The 15,774-nt window shown below is 35.4% G+C and overlaps 1 protein-coding gene across 4 annotated transcripts in view; it reads right to left on the reverse strand.

The window, feature by feature from the left end:
• Positions 1-15,774, reverse strand: part of GLMN (glomulin, FKBP associated protein) — a 40,108-nt gene that overhangs the window by 20,476 nt on the left and 3,858 nt on the right. For all 4 annotated transcript variants that reach the window (XM_036906558.2, XM_036906557.2, XM_057500416.1 and 1 more), the window contains 5 exons: positions 14,167-14,283; positions 12,473-12,581; positions 11,185-11,425; positions 8,818-8,920; positions 2,290-2,477 (listed from right to left, as the gene is read on the reverse strand). In XM_036906558.2, the coding sequence (XP_036762453.1) occupies positions 2,290-2,477; positions 8,818-8,920; positions 11,185-11,425; positions 12,473-12,581; positions 14,167-14,283 (758 nt within the window). The remainder of the gene's footprint in view (positions 1-2,289; positions 2,478-8,817; positions 8,921-11,184; positions 11,426-12,472; positions 12,582-14,166; positions 14,284-15,774) is intronic.

Genomic DNA, 15,774 nt, shown 5'->3' on the forward strand with positions numbered 1-15,774 from the left:
CTCTTAGAACTGCTTTTGCAGTGTCCCACAAATTTTGGCTGTTGTATTTTGTTTTCATATGTCTCCATGTATTGCTTAATTTCTGCTTTGATTTGTTAATTGATCCATTCATTATTTAGAAGCATACTGTATAGCCTCCATGTGTTTGCAGGCTTTTTTGTTTTCTTTGTTTAATTTACTTCTAGTTTCATACCACTGTGGTTTAAGAAGCTGCTTGATACAATTTCAATCTTTTTTAATTTATTGAGGCTTTCTTTGTGACCCAGTATGTGATCTATTCTGGAGAACGTTCCATGTACACTTGAGAAAAATGTGTATCCTGCTGCTTTTTGGTGGACTGCTCTATAGATATCTGTCAAGCCCATCTGATCTAATGTGTTGTTTGGTGCTTCTGTTTCCTTATTTATTTTCTGTCTGGTTGATCTATTGATGTGAGTGGTGTGTTAATGTCTCCTAAAATAAATGAGTTGCAATCTATTTCCCCCTTTAGTTCTGTTAGTATTTGCTTTACATATTTAGGTGCTCCTATGTTGGCTGCATAGGTATATATAATGGTTGTATCCTCTTGTGGGACTGACCCCTTTATCATTATGTAATGTTCTTGTTACTTTCTTTGTTTTGAAATCTATTTTGTCTGATACAAGTACTGCTACTCCTGCTTTTCTCTCCCTATTATTTGCATGAAATACCTTTTTCCACCCTTCAGTCTGTATATGTATTTAGGTCTGAAATGAGTCTCTTGTAGGGAGCACATAAATGGGTCTTGTTTCTTTATCCATTCCGCCACCCTATAGCTTTTGATTGGTGCATTCAGTCCATTTACATTTAAGGTAATTATTAATACGTACTTACTGCCATTTTATTAACTGTTTTCCGATTGTTTTTACAGTTCCTCTCTGTTCCTTTCTTCCTCTCTTATACTCTTCTCTTGTTATTCAATGGTTTTCTTTAGTGTTATGAAGGGATTTCTCTTAATTTTTGTATATCTTTTATAGGCTTTAGGTTTGTGGTTACTATTATGTTCATGGATATATTCCTAAAAATTTAATAGTTTATATTTAAAGTTGGTGATTGCTCTATTTCAAACACAATCTAAAAGCACTTTTTTTTCTTCTTCCTTCTCCACTCTTCATGTATTAATGTCATAATCTGTTTTTGTGTGTGTATCCCATGACTCGTTTTGTGTATAGTTGGTTTTACTACTTTTGTTTTGTTTCAATTTTGTTACTTGCTTGGTAAGAATTGGTCTACTACCTTTACTGTGGGTTTATTTTCACTGCTGAAAACTATTTAGGTTTAAGAACATTTCTTTCTACAGAAGTCCCTTTAACATACTCTATAAAGTCAGTTTAGTGGTTATTAATTCCTTTAGCCTTTGTTTGTCTGGGAAATGTTTAATCTCTCCTTCAAATATGAATGATAGTGTTGCTGGGTAGAGGATTCTTGGTTGAAGATCCTTCTGTTTCAATACATTAACTATTTCATGCCACTCCCTTCTGGCGTGTGAAGTTTCTGCTGAGAAGTCTGCTGAAAGCCTGATGGGGTTTCCCTTATAAGTAATCTTTTTTCTCTCTCTGGCTGCTTTCAATACTCTCTCCTTATCCTTAATATTTGTCATTTTAATTATTATGTGTCTTGGTGCTGTCTTCCTGGGGTTCCTTTTGTTAGGGGGCTCTCTGAGCTTCCATGACCTGAGTGTCTATTTCCTTCCCCAGACTAGGGAAATTTTCAACAATTATGTTCTCAAAGAGACTTTCTATCCCTTTCTTTCTCTCTTCTCCTTGTGGTATTCCTATTATGTAAATACTGTTTTATTAGGAGTTGTCATACAGCTTATTAGACTACTTGAAAGCTTCACTTTCTAGCATGTTGAGAATGAGGTAGATAAAGGGGATTGACAGTGGATATATAAACATCCACACAGGATTAGAGTAGCAATCCAGTTAAAAGATGGTAATTTAGACCACCCCATGGGTAAATGGTGAATTCCCTCCCTTATTAGTCCAGGGTGGTCCCAACAGCTCCAAAACCAAGCCCAATATAACACTTTTTGAATCTTGTCCCCATTATTCTCCATCATTGTCTACTTCAACTCCATCCCCTTTTTCATTATTTGACTACTACTGGCTTTAACAGATTATAGATTTATTATTTAGAATAAAAGTAGCTTTTGTTCATACTTCATTTAAAATGTATTACAATATTAATGAAAATATATTAGACATTAGATAAATAAGTTTGATGACATTCATTTTAGAAGACATGAATAAACCAAACACTAACTCCTACCTTAAGACCATTGGGAGCTGATCAATACTGATGCCCTGTACAAATACTAGATATGCCAGAGAAGCCATAGACCCTGCTAACTGTTTGTCTTCTTCTTCCTCAAATTCAAGATAATCCCAAATCCTCTTTTTCCTTTCATGATTAAAAATCATTTTGGGGAAAGGGTGTCCAATTGCTGACAAAAATCCCTGTGAAACAGATAAAAAAGGTAACTATAGCAGAAAGACTATAGTGTGCCCTCACCATCACTACCTGCCAGATTCACATCTTCACATAATCCCTTCCCCTTCAGTGTGTGTGGAACCTGTTGGACTTGCTTCTAAGCAACAAAATATGGAAAGATATCACCCCCATGATTATATTATAGGGACAAAAGTGAAGGAATTTTTGCAGACATGATTAAGGTCCAAAATCAGTTGATTTAGGGTTATTCAGAAGGGAGACTATCCTTGGTGGGCTGGACTTAAATAGGTAGATTTTAAAAGAGGGCCCAGGCCCTCCTTGAGAGTCAGAAACTCATCCCTTCTGGCTTTACAGAATTAAACTATCATGTCATTACAGGGCTCATGGAGAGCGCTGAGTGGCAAGGAACTATAGGTAGTCTTTAAGAGCTGAAAGTAATCCAGCAGCAATAAAATGGGGACCTCAAGCCTATAGCCTCAAGGAGGAATTCCTGCCAACAACCCTGAGGAAACTAAATGGGAAGATGAAAAAGTTCTGGAGGTGGATGGTGGTGACAGTTACAAAACAATGTGAATATACTTAAAGCCACTGAACTATATGCTTAAAAATGGTTAAAATGGTATATTTTATATTATAGGTATTTCATCACTTTTTAAAACGTACTTCAGAAATATGTGAGGGCAATCTAAAAATGTGAGACATAAAAAATTCATGAAATGATAGTAAACTACTCAGTTGAAGAATATTCTAGGAACAATGCTCCACTGACCAAGGTCTGCCTAGACATAAAGTGGGCAGGAGCAACACTGGTCAGTGGCAGTAGAGGCTGAGGAAACAGTGTTGCTATCTTGGGTCATAAGGGTTCTTGTGTGATAAGAGAAAAAGGAATATCCCTATATGAGTGCACAGGACTACAGTTTGATTGTTTTTTGGGGTTTTTTTTAAGGAAGGAAGGACAGAAAAAGATTCAGGAAGCATCAGGTTACTCCTTGGTTTGTAATACTCTCTCTAATTCTAGTATACTAGAAAGCACTTGACCTTCTAAATTCAGTGGAAATAACATCAGTTTTGGTTCTATCATTTACTAGCTGTGAGACACCAGATGAGCTCCCTAATTTCCTAAAGACTCAGTTTCCTTATCTAGAAAATGACAATTCACCTATGTCAAGTATTTATTAAGAAGATCTACAAAAAAATAATTAGAAATTTAAGGTTACAGCAAACTACTACAGAAGTCAAAAGGGAATCACAAAAACAATAAATCAGTATGAATACTGACCTCCATGTATTCACTCATTTATTCAGTAAGTACCTGAGTGCCTAGGCACTAGGCCTGACATTGTATGGAATTATAAAGTCAAGAAAGAGTTTTCCAGCCTTCAGGGAGTTAAAATCTGCTGATCCCAGATGACTCTTAGTCATTTCAGAATATACACACACACACACACAAACATGGAACATCATCCTCAGTCACAAGAGACTGCTATTCAGCTACCAGATGCAAAATATATGCTTTTGTACTCACTTTCAAACCACACATTCTTCTTATAACTTTAAGACCAAAAGTTTACTCAGATTCCAATGTCCTCTTGGTCATGAAGCTCCATTTCTTCATTCACCCAATGCTGTATGCGTTTCTTCCAAAGTAAAGTTAGCTTTTTAAAAAGATCATCATATGTAACCAGACTCTACAGTGTTGCTCTGGATCTTTGCGGTCCACCTTGTCCAAATTTGGACCTTCACTACCCACACACCACCCAGAAGTGTTGTGCAGACCCAGGATGTAGCTTCTACTCTACAATTTCTCCTAACAGCCTCTGCTCTTTTAGGAATGTTCCTGTGACGAAGCCCTTAGGACATTCAGACGGAGTTCTGTACTAAAATAACTTGTGCCCAAGTCAGGATGGCTGAGGCCACAAGTCTCAAGCATACTACACTTACCTATATTTCTCCAGCTACAAAAGAAGGCATCTCCTCACCTCTACATCTTGACTGCTTTGTACTTTCTCATTTCTGGCTCTTTCTAAGTGTAATGCTTCTTCCACTGAGATCTTAGAACCTCTCCCCTACATCCTAATCTCTCTATAGGATGCTTGCTCTATCACTGCTCTAATTAAAGCTAATTTCTGGTGGGAGCTGTTTATCCTGTCACACCACTTACACTGCACAGCCAGAAAGGCTGCAGTGGGGAAGGGTGGTATGGACAGAGGCTTAGCATTGTCTTGGTTCTTCCTGCACTCACAAGAAAAAACACATTTCCCTTTGATGCAGATGCCATACTGCCCTTTATCTGTCCCTAATCTTCGTCATATGCTTACTTCCTGGTCATTTCTCCACATTCACTGAAGACTCTGGTATTTGCTTACAATCTTTTTCTCTATCCAACTCCAGCTATGATCCTGGGAAAGCTGGATTTCAGTTTTAACACACTCCTTTATCCACTCCACCGCAGATACTCTAACAGACCAGCCTGATTGTTTTTTATTTCTAAATTCATGTGACCTTTAACTTCTAATCCATTTCAGCACCTAATCCCATCCTGGATCTCTGTAAATATTTGGAGCTATTCCATATTAGATACCTAAACTCTAAGATCTCATTTCTGACCAAAATCTCTTATCCTATCTCTCCTACCAACTTGCTTTTCTATCTCTCACTTCTCCACTCCTGTGATCCCTTTATTTTAACCCACCTATCTCTCCTCTCCTAACTCCCCTTCTTTCCCTATCCAACCTCTGCATTAGTGGTTATTTGAACTACCTGCATCTTCTATTTCCTTTAGCCTCATCTACCCAATAAAATGTCAGCCTTGGAAAACTAGAAACATTCTACCTTCTCGACTTCTACACCCAGGCATTGAGCACTTTGGAGAACAATTACACAAAAATATAGACTGTTATCACTATAATTGTAGTCTACAACCTTAAGTGCTCAGCACTACTAATTAAAGCTTTCATAGTCTTCCACCATTTCTTTTTGCTTTTCCCTCAGTATTCCAAACTTTACTGGTTTCATGAAGTCCCTTCTTTAATCCTCACTTCTACCTCATTCTTAAGAGATCACCTTCACTAAGAAATCTGTGGCCAGTGGGTTTGATTCCCCTCAATTTTAATATTTCATTCCTGTTACAAATTTCTCTACACATACATAGTTGTTCTTACCTAATCCTCTCCAGGTGCCCTTGATCCTATATGCCCAGCTGTCTGCTCTTGAGCCAAATTATTTTGGTTAACCCATAACACTTATCTTTTCCCCTCTAATGGCTCCCACCTCTTCAGTCTATAAACATGGTCAAGCCTCCTATCTCCCTCCTACTCTACCTAAGGCCATCTACCTATCCCAAGTCCGTATCATATAGCTGTTGCCTCTCTTCCTTCTTACTCATCCAACCTCTTTTAAATAGGTTATACTGGCCATCTTTTTCTCAGTTTTAACACACTCCTTTATCCACTCCACTGATTGTTTCCAACACTCTAAGATTATCAATGCCATCATACTTTCTAAATCCAATGGATACTTTTCAATTCTTACTTTATAGATCTTCTTGCATTTAATAGTACAAACTACTTCTTTCTTCCTGAAACTCTGCTATCCCAGTTCCTGTGATATTTCTACCACCTCTTCAACTCTTCTTTCTTGGTTTCTTTGCTGGGCTCATGCTAAGTGCTGGTACTCTGTGGGGTTCAATCCTGAGTCCTTTTCCTTTCTCACACTGATCTACTTTAGATGATCTCATATACTCCTATTCAAAATTTGCTACTTATAGCCTGCTCTCTCTGGGTATAAGATATATATACTAAGAATTACTGTTACCTTGTGAGGTGTCGTAATGGTATTATGGTTGTTTTTTAAAAGTCCTTATTAATTATTAGAGAAGCATACCTAGAAACTTACAGATGAAATATGTCTAGGACTCACTATAAAATACTACAGTAAAAAGAGGGAGGATAGACAAAACAAGTTTGATAGAATGTCTACCACTGATAATTGTTAAAGCTGAGTGATGGGTATATGAGGGTATGATATATTGTTCTCTCTTTTTTTTTCCCCCCTTCCTTCCCCTGGCCCAAGAAACTCTGCTCCATGGTGCTGGGGACCTTGGAAATGTGTTTTACTTACATAGTACTTTGCATGTGCCAGGCTCTGTTCTAAACATTTTACAAGTACTTAGTTCATCTTTGAAACAGCCCTAGGAGGTAGGTATTATTCTACCTGTTTTATTGAGGAAACTGCAGCACAGTGTCTACACTTCTGAGTGCTTTAAAAGTTCCATAATAAAATTACTATTCTTATAAATCCAATCAATGACCAAATTTGCCAATTTTACCTAATGTAAAATTTTTTATTTTGCCCTTTTTTCTTGATCCATACTCAGGCTCCCATCATTCTTACTTAACTCCCAAAGATACTAAACTGGTCTCCCTACTTATCTTAGTTAAAGTCATCCTCCATTAAAGTGATGAATCCAAAACACAGTTTAATTGTATCATTCCCAGGTTTAAAATCCTCTAACCATAAAGGATTTTATAGCTATCTACTCAGAACAGGGTTCATATATATCATATGTGGTGGTATTTACACCGCATCTAGGGGATTATAGTATACTCTATGATTGGCAACAACGAAGAGATTCCAGGCTGCTCCCGAGAAAACCCTTCTCTTCCCTCCTTCTTCATCACTCACAGCCTCTTCACTACTATCTTGACCACCAGTATTAACCCCATTAAAATATATATCCCTATTTACATCGACCACCAAATTGTCTCTCATTCTCAGAATCTAGTTCTCCTAAAGTTCTGGCTCCTTCTCCTTTAACCACTTCTCAAACTTTAAACATCCTTCAACTGTGACCTGTGGAACTCACAGTCAGCAAAATCCATTCTTCTCTAAATGGTCTCTTATCTCTTTTGCTCTAAATGAAATCTGGTTTTCTTGTGAAAACAACTGTTTTCTCTACAACCCTCTCAAGGGCTTTTTCTCCTGTATGCACTGTCTCAGAGCGTGAAAGTAAAACACCTGTTCACCTTGCTGCTTCAGAACCATTCTCCCTGTTTCCTCTCTGAAACTCATTTTATGTGAACCCCTTATAAGTCTACCCCCTTGATGCAGTCATTAACAGACCTCAAGGTCACTCCAAAATTGGCTTTCTGACATTACTCTTAAAAATCTGTGTGACTCAAATGTACATCTGAAGATCCTCTAATACTGTGGAATCTCAGGTACTCCACTTTGTCTAGTCCAGTGATCTTAGCCTCCACCCTCTCCTTAGAACACTCAATCCCACTGTCACACCTCAGACATTTTTATTAGTAACTGTAACCTTTCCACAACATTATTTCAAGTATCCTGTTCTTTAACCTCCTCCTATCTTTGGAGCTCACTCTTTAATAACCTAACTCCAACAACTTGTCAACCACACCAGGAACTACAATCTAGTGAACCCATCGTCTCTGCAGTCTCTCACATTGACTGTGTCCTAACTTTGCATACATCCTCAATGCACTTGCCCCTCCCTTGCTTTGAAGGACTCACACAATTCTCAAAATCCTGATCTAATTAAACTCAACTTCTCTCCTATGCTGCAACTGCATTGGTGCAGCTGAACACAGCTGAAGAAAACCCACAGCCACACTGACTGCTCTAAATTGAAATTGACGACTATCATGTTTTTCTATATTTCAGATTACTTCCCTCATATAGAATCCCAGCAAATTTAAAAATACCCTTGATGTATAAAGTTAAATTGATTTTAAAATAGAATTTACTTAGTTCTGGAGTTATTTTGAAAATATTTAGCCTTAAAGTGAAGATAATCCTTTGGCACAGAAACTCCACTCATAGGAATTTATTTTAATGAAACAAAGAATATGTAAAGATTTGGGTAAAAGGATACTCATCACAGACTTACTTAAAAAAAAAAAAAGAAAGTTGTAGTTATTTTATAATAATGAATAATTAGAAAAAATCGAAGTGCTGAACTACATGGCCCAGGTTAAATATATTATGCTAAGTCCATGCCATGGAATACTATTAAGCCAACGGGAAAATATTCATAATATGCTAAGAGAAATAAAGTACATTACAAAAGAGTATATATAATGATAGATCTTTGGAAATCTATCTAACAAATATTTGTTATAAAAGTAGAAAGATGTCTGGAAGGTTTAATATTATTTATATTTGAGTAATGGAATTAGTGTTTATTTTCCATCTTTTTATCTGCGTTCTACAAAAAATACATATTGCTTTATTAGTAAAAAATCAATTTACATACCCATGTGCAGCACATGAGAATACAGCAGGATAACATTTTAAATTATAGCAGATTAAATTAGCTGTACTTACTATTATTTCAGATGCAAAACACCTTAAAGGATCATTTCCACCTTCTCCAGACTGTTCAAGGAATTGTGCTGTCAGCAGAGGACATTTCAAGCTTTTGAAACAACTGAAGTATAAGAAATGGGTAACTATGAATACAGTACTTCCTAAGTATAAAATACCTAGTTCTGTAAACATATCTAAGTTAATTTTACATGTAAAATAACATAAGCACTAATAACTCAATGGCCTGTAAAAGTGATGATGTAAGATACTTACTATTAACAGGGAGAGCATGAGAAAACCCTGCCAGATTCAATGTGCTGAGATTAACTTCCGTGTCTGTACTGTACCAATGGATACTGAGGGTTTGGGGACAGGTACTAGTCTGTGATGTACTTTTCGTTAGTGCAGAGAAAAATTGGGACAATGTAGTAATTTTTTTCATAAAGCTATATTTGTTTTATTTAGAAAACCAAACTTTATCCTGTGATTAAGTCTTTCCTATTTCTTTGAAGTATCTTTTTTCTCATGAAATAATGGATTTTTCAAATGTTAAACATTTTTAATATCTTAGCCTGACAGAACAGAAAGCTGACAGTAGTTTCAGTCTCCAAAATTTTTTAAATAAAATTACTGACCCCCGTAATTCAATAACCTAGACCAGCACTGTCCAATACTAATATAATGCAAGCCCCAAACACAATTTTAAAATTTTAGTAGTCACATTAAAAAAGTAGTAAGAAAAAAGAAAAATTAATTTAAATAATTTGTCTCATTAACCCAAGATATCTGAAATATTGTTTCAACATGTTATCAGTCTAAAAATTAAGGTATGCTAGTATTTTTTTAATAACAAATCTTCAAAATCCAGGGAACATTTTACACTTAGAGTGCATCTTAATTTGCACTAGCCATCTATCAAGTGCTTGACAGCCATAATGAACAGCACCTGTGGAGTGACTGCGACTGGGCACTCTACCATCTGTGCAGTCAAGCTGGATATTCAGCTGCCTGGTGCTGCCTCTGCTCTTTCAAAGAGAGAGTAAAAACACAATTCCCCCACAGAAAGCTTAGATTCTTTGAGCTACAATGTATTTCCCACACTTTTATTTATTCACTTAGTGTAAGTAAAGGCAATTCACAGAAGAATGTAAACTAAAACAATGTATTTTGGTTTTCAAATTTTTTGTTGTTTGTATGCATATAATTTTCAAGATGAAGTTTATAATTTATTTACTAAAGTTTCTACAAATCCCTCTTTCCATCACCAAAAGCAGAAATAAAACAAAAAACATTTTCAGAAGTGGTATTTTGATTGGAATTACATTAAATTTTTATAGATTAACTGGGAAGAATTAATGTATTTGTAGTCTTTGTTTCTAGGAATATTTTATCCCTCCCCTTTTAAGTCTTTTTTTTAATCTATAAGTTACATCCTGAAGTTTTCTTCACAAAGACTCTCATATTTCTGATTAAATTTATTCTCACATTTTATAGTGTGGTTGATATTTTGAACACATTTCTCCCATTTATTTTATAAGTGATTATTATTGGTCTACAGTAAAAATACTGAAGTCATTTGTAAATTCAAATAGTTTCTAAGTTATCCAGGAGATTATCGTGCTGTCTGGAAATGATGCATTCAACTTTTTCCTCCACCACGACATTCTCATTTGTTTTTTCTTTTTTTAAGAAAGGAAAAATACATGTATTTCGTACACAATTTAAAATATTAGAAACACTGAGGATTAAAGTATCTTATTTCTTTGTAGAAAACTCATAAAGTAGTGTGAATAGTACTTGCCTTCTTTTCATATCTTTTAAAACGGGGTGAGCATCTTTTTTTTTTTGGCCTTGGCAAAATGGTATACTTCTTTTCTAAGTGTGTATGAGTTTCCAACATGTTATCCTTTACACTTTCACTATCATTAAAAAAATTTCCAATATCTTGCATGTGAAGTTTTTTGGGTATTTTTGGCCAGCATCACTTTCTCTGGAACATTTTGGTTCTTTTCATTACAACAGATTTCCTCATTTATGTAGATAAAATTCACCTTCATTAAGTTTCCTCTCTAGAGTCTCCTGAGTGACAGCAATGTCAACTTTCTTCTACAACCTCACTTTACGTTCTATTCAAATTTTACTTCCAGCATTATTACTTTGTTTCCCTGTTGCTTTCCATCTGTCAATTCCCTTTTTAAAAAAAGGTTTTGATTTTTAATTTTTAAAAATATCAATGCCTCATTAAATGCCCATTATCAACTAAAACCCACACCCAATTCTTCAAAAATTCAAAATGTGAAAGTAGGTTTATATTTCCATTGTACAAAAATAAATAAAACTAAACTATCAATTACTTAAGTGAAATATTCTTAAAAATATACTTACAATTTCAGTAACTCGTCCTTTAACTTTTCATTTTCCAGTGAGTTTTCTTTGTCGTCAATGACTTCTTCCACAAAAGGCTTAGTGAACTCTATTAAGGCCTTGCAACACTGACAAAGGCCATAGTCATCTGTTTGTATTTGTTCTTTTGAGTATGGGACAGGGAGGAGGGATAGCTGACTCCAAAGGGTGGACAATGCTAATCCAACTGAATATGCCTTGTTGTTATGAAGTTTCTGAATCACTGAAACAGAGACCAAGATGTTTCTGGAGGCAGCTCATCAAGTATGTTAAACATGGGACAAGAAGTCCAGTACATGCAGAATTATAGCACATATTTCTTTTTCATATTTTAACAACTCTGAAATCAGGATGAAATAACATAGCTTAATTGGCAGTGTTTTCTTCCTTCTTACCGGTGCATAAAATAATGGAGCATCTTACAGTCATGACACCTTACAACAGATGCCATGAAGATTTGTTTAGGTATGTTTAAATAGGTTACATACTTAAGTTGGAAACACCTTTTCCATATATTTTGGTAGCTATAAGTATATAGTAAGAGAAAGTGTCTTATAAAGTACTATAAAAACAGGGGATATTATTACTAGATTTTCCTTCCCAAAAGACTTTGAATATTTCAAATGGTATGAAGCTGCTGGGCATTCCAATTTAAAACAAATTTAACTTCTGATTCTGAGTCCTTCTATCATGCTGAGTTATGTGTAGGTCATAAAATGAAAAAGCAGTCTCTTCCCACAGACAAATACTGCCTGCCTTGGTTGCCAAGGTCCACTACTTACCAATACTGGTACTGTGCTCAGCCATGGAGGCTTTTCTCGCCGCACTTACTTCATTCTTCAGCAGTACCTTGCTATTCCCAAACCCAACTTCCCAAAGCAGAGACTAAGCAATACTCTGCCTGACATGGTTCTTAACTACCACAATGCTGTCAGACTGAATAGTGCAGACACCACAGAGGCAATCCTTTGAATATGATTACAGAGAAAATTCTAGGTATAAATTGCAGATAGGTTAGGTAAAAAAGTAATATAGCACCTGAAACAGCATGACATCCAACAAAGTATTTACTGGGTATCCACTCTGTGTCAGGTATTGTCATTTTTCTATGAACAGCAGGATTCAAATTGGCATTTCTATTACTAGTTGAAGCAGCATACTCAATAGTTAATCATAAATTTTACTTCACTATCATGTTGACATTTTGAATAATATCAAGGCACTTACACAGATAAAACAAGAAACACTTAAATGTCAAAATACTAATTACCTGTTTGTAATGGCTGAAGTAAAAGAAGAATAATTTGTGATATCTGTTTTCCAGAGGGCTCTTCAATCAGTTCAAGCAAACCCAACAATAATTCCTTTGGATTACATAACTATAAAAATATTCACAATTGAACCTGTTTAATACAAGCTGTATTTAAAGCCACATGATTACTATTTTTAAAAGGCGGCATATACTGAGAAAATATATTATTTTTGCTTAACAGTAAAACACCTCATGTAATTTATTAAAAAATACACTAGCAGAAGCAAGTTGAGAGGAGGTGGGGAGGGGTCTTGGCCTTCCCGCTGAGTTCTCTGAGATTGAAGGCTTGGCCTGTACAGTACTGACTTCTGCAGTACTTAGAGTCTGAGAAAAAAGGTAAAAATGGGTAGTGATTCTGGGCATCTTCTCATCCCTGTAGATCATGGAATAAATCCTGGACCTATGAATATCCAATTTGATTTACCAGATATAAGATCTAAAAGGACTAGATAAATAAATCATGACACACTGACAGAATATACCACGGAATATTTTTCACCCATTAAAAAGAAGGAAGTAGCTTTATTACATATCAAAATGGAATAACGTCTTCAACTTATTTGGGTAAGTGAAAAAAATGAAGGGCAGAGCAGTGTGTATAGTATACCACCATTCGGGTAAAAATAAATGTTTTAAAAAAACACTAGCAAATCACAGAATCAATCCATAATTGTCAAATCACTGTAAAACTAAAAAGCAAGAAGTCAAAGGGTCTTTTAATGGACAACTACACTTTAAAGACTTGAATTCCTGGCTAAAGGAAAAGTTCGAGAAATTGGGAAAGGGAGGGCCTGATCACCAGAGCTGAGGTTTCCTTTGAGCTTTGCCTGTCTACACTGAAGACCACTGGAGTTTCCCAGGGCCCCCAGGAGATGGGACCTTTTATCTCACACTACCAGGATATTATCTAGAGGAGTAGTCTCTTCTGTCCTTCCTGAACAGATAAAACTTTGCATTGTCTTCTGACTGGCCATATCTTCTCACTTGCCTTGTTTTTTTTAAAAGCTCTCTCTTAGTTAATAACTAATATATAGATGGAGTTCCTTCAAGTATATATTTGTGTTTATTTGCACTAATCTCTGAGTAGTTTCTTATGTCCTTTTTCTTTGATTTATCTTTCTCAACCATGGTACCTGACTTATAACTCTATTAACCTTTCACTAAGTCTTTTTCTAAGGCTGTCAGCCACAACTAATCTACTTTCTATTTCTATTTCCAATGTGAACACTTGCATTCTAGGTTTTTAATACTCTTTTAGGGAATATACCACAGAGAAAAGAGCATGGAGATTTGATTCTAGTTCCAATGTTGCCAAAAGATCACCAAGGCTCTGAATCACCTCCTAAACGTTGAATTCCACATCTACACAATAAGCTACTTGTTAAAAATGGAGCTTCTCTGGTCTCTTCTTGGAGATTCTGAATCAGTGGGTCTAAGATGAGGGTAGGTAATTCTTATATCCAGGTAATTTGGGAAAACTGAAATGGACTTGTCCATCCAATCAATAAGAATGGATCTTTTCTCAAAAGAGTTCCCTCCTGTATTTTCATGAACTAAAAGCTCTCTCACCAAAAAGAAGCACTAAATATTAAAAGGAATCATATAATACTGCTGTATATTGTGAAAAAGAGAGCCTAGTTTTGTTAACTTACCTTTACCAATAAATCAAGCATCAGAAAATATTTCCTTTTTTCATCTTCCTTACCATTCCATAAAAGGCATCGAACAACAGGACCAACAAGATTCCAGCCCATATTCTTAATGATGACCTATAAAAACATTTCAGAGTATAGCAAATACCATCATCTACAGGACTCTCACAGTGAGTTTTCTTAATTTGCAGGAGGCTAGAATTTCCTGACATAGGAAAAATTGAGGCCTACATCTCACCTTCACTTCCTAGGGTTGGATGCTAACAGATATCAGTATTTTAAAAAAGTCTTTAATACTTTCACTGAGGAAATGAATGGGCCTTTACTTTAATCAGGTTAGTTGGTCTTTCCCAGGATTTAAATAGTTCTATGTCCAACAAGAGTTAATTTGCTTAATATGAGTAAGAACTTAGTTTTCATGGATAATTTTGCTCCTGATTCATAAAGAAATCCAGTCATTGCTCACGAGACTTTTAAAGTTCCTTGAAGAATTTCTAATCATAATCGTGTAACTTACATAAAAGAGGGGGTGCCACTACATTTTCTCTCCTTCATACAAGTTGCTTCTACTTTCAAAGACATTTCAGAACGCTTACCACAGAAGTAAAGGCTTGTAACTAGTGATTCACATTCGTTATAAAACCAATGGTTTTCAAAGCTATCAACAATATACTCCACTTCTTTGACCTGCTTTCTACTTCAGTTAATCATATCTATTTATCATATACTATATGTCAGGTCCCTAGAATATTCTAGGTGCTAGAAATAAAGCAAGGAACACATTAGATAGTATCTCTATCTTCGGAGAGTTTACATTCTAAGATCATTCATAGAAAAACAAATCTAGGAAGAAGATAAACAGGTGTAATACCCCCTTCACAATCCCTGACTTATAGAGTATTAAGCATAGAAGAATAGTCACTTCCACGAGGGAAAGGCAAAAGAGACTTACAGAACAGCTAAGACTTATTAGAGAAACAGAGAAGTTTGGCAGACATAGGTAAGTGGAAAGCACATTCAAGGCTCTTAAACAGCAACCTGTAAAGATGTAATGACTTAACGAGTTCTACGCAGCTAACAATGGAATGTTAGGGTGTGTGACTATATCATCCATTTAAGAGGAAATACTGTTTACATCTTTGCTTATTTATCAGCTGGGCATTTTAGTTTTGTGCACTGCTGTATCTATTTCCAGCATCTAGAAAAGGGCCTATAAAGTAGGTGTTCCATAAATACAGTTTAATGATGTCTATTATTTTTAAGGGTGAAAGTTATCTTCTTTCCAAATTTGATATTCTGCTCTGTTTTCTTTTTTTCATGTATGGCTTTACTTAATATTTAGGTCTTTACTAATCAGGAATGTTATGAGGGTATTAGTTTTTTCAAATACTAAATATTTATTCCACCATTTATTAAATAAGCTTATAATTGCTTTTTAAAAGTTAACTAGTTTTTCTGAGACTCTACTTTTCCAACTAAGCACTTCTTTCCCTTCCCATAGGTTAACTTCTACTCAGAATAATTATTTTTAAAAATTTCAAATTTGAGTAAGATTTTGCTATTCAAACTGAAAAAAAATAATTTTGATAAAATATTTTACAAATGTAA

Source organism: Manis pentadactyla, chromosome 4, assembly GCF_030020395.1.
Source record: "Manis pentadactyla isolate mManPen7 chromosome 4, mManPen7.hap1, whole genome shotgun sequence".
Lineage (NCBI taxonomy): Eukaryota > Metazoa > Chordata > Mammalia > Pholidota > Manidae > Manis > Manis pentadactyla.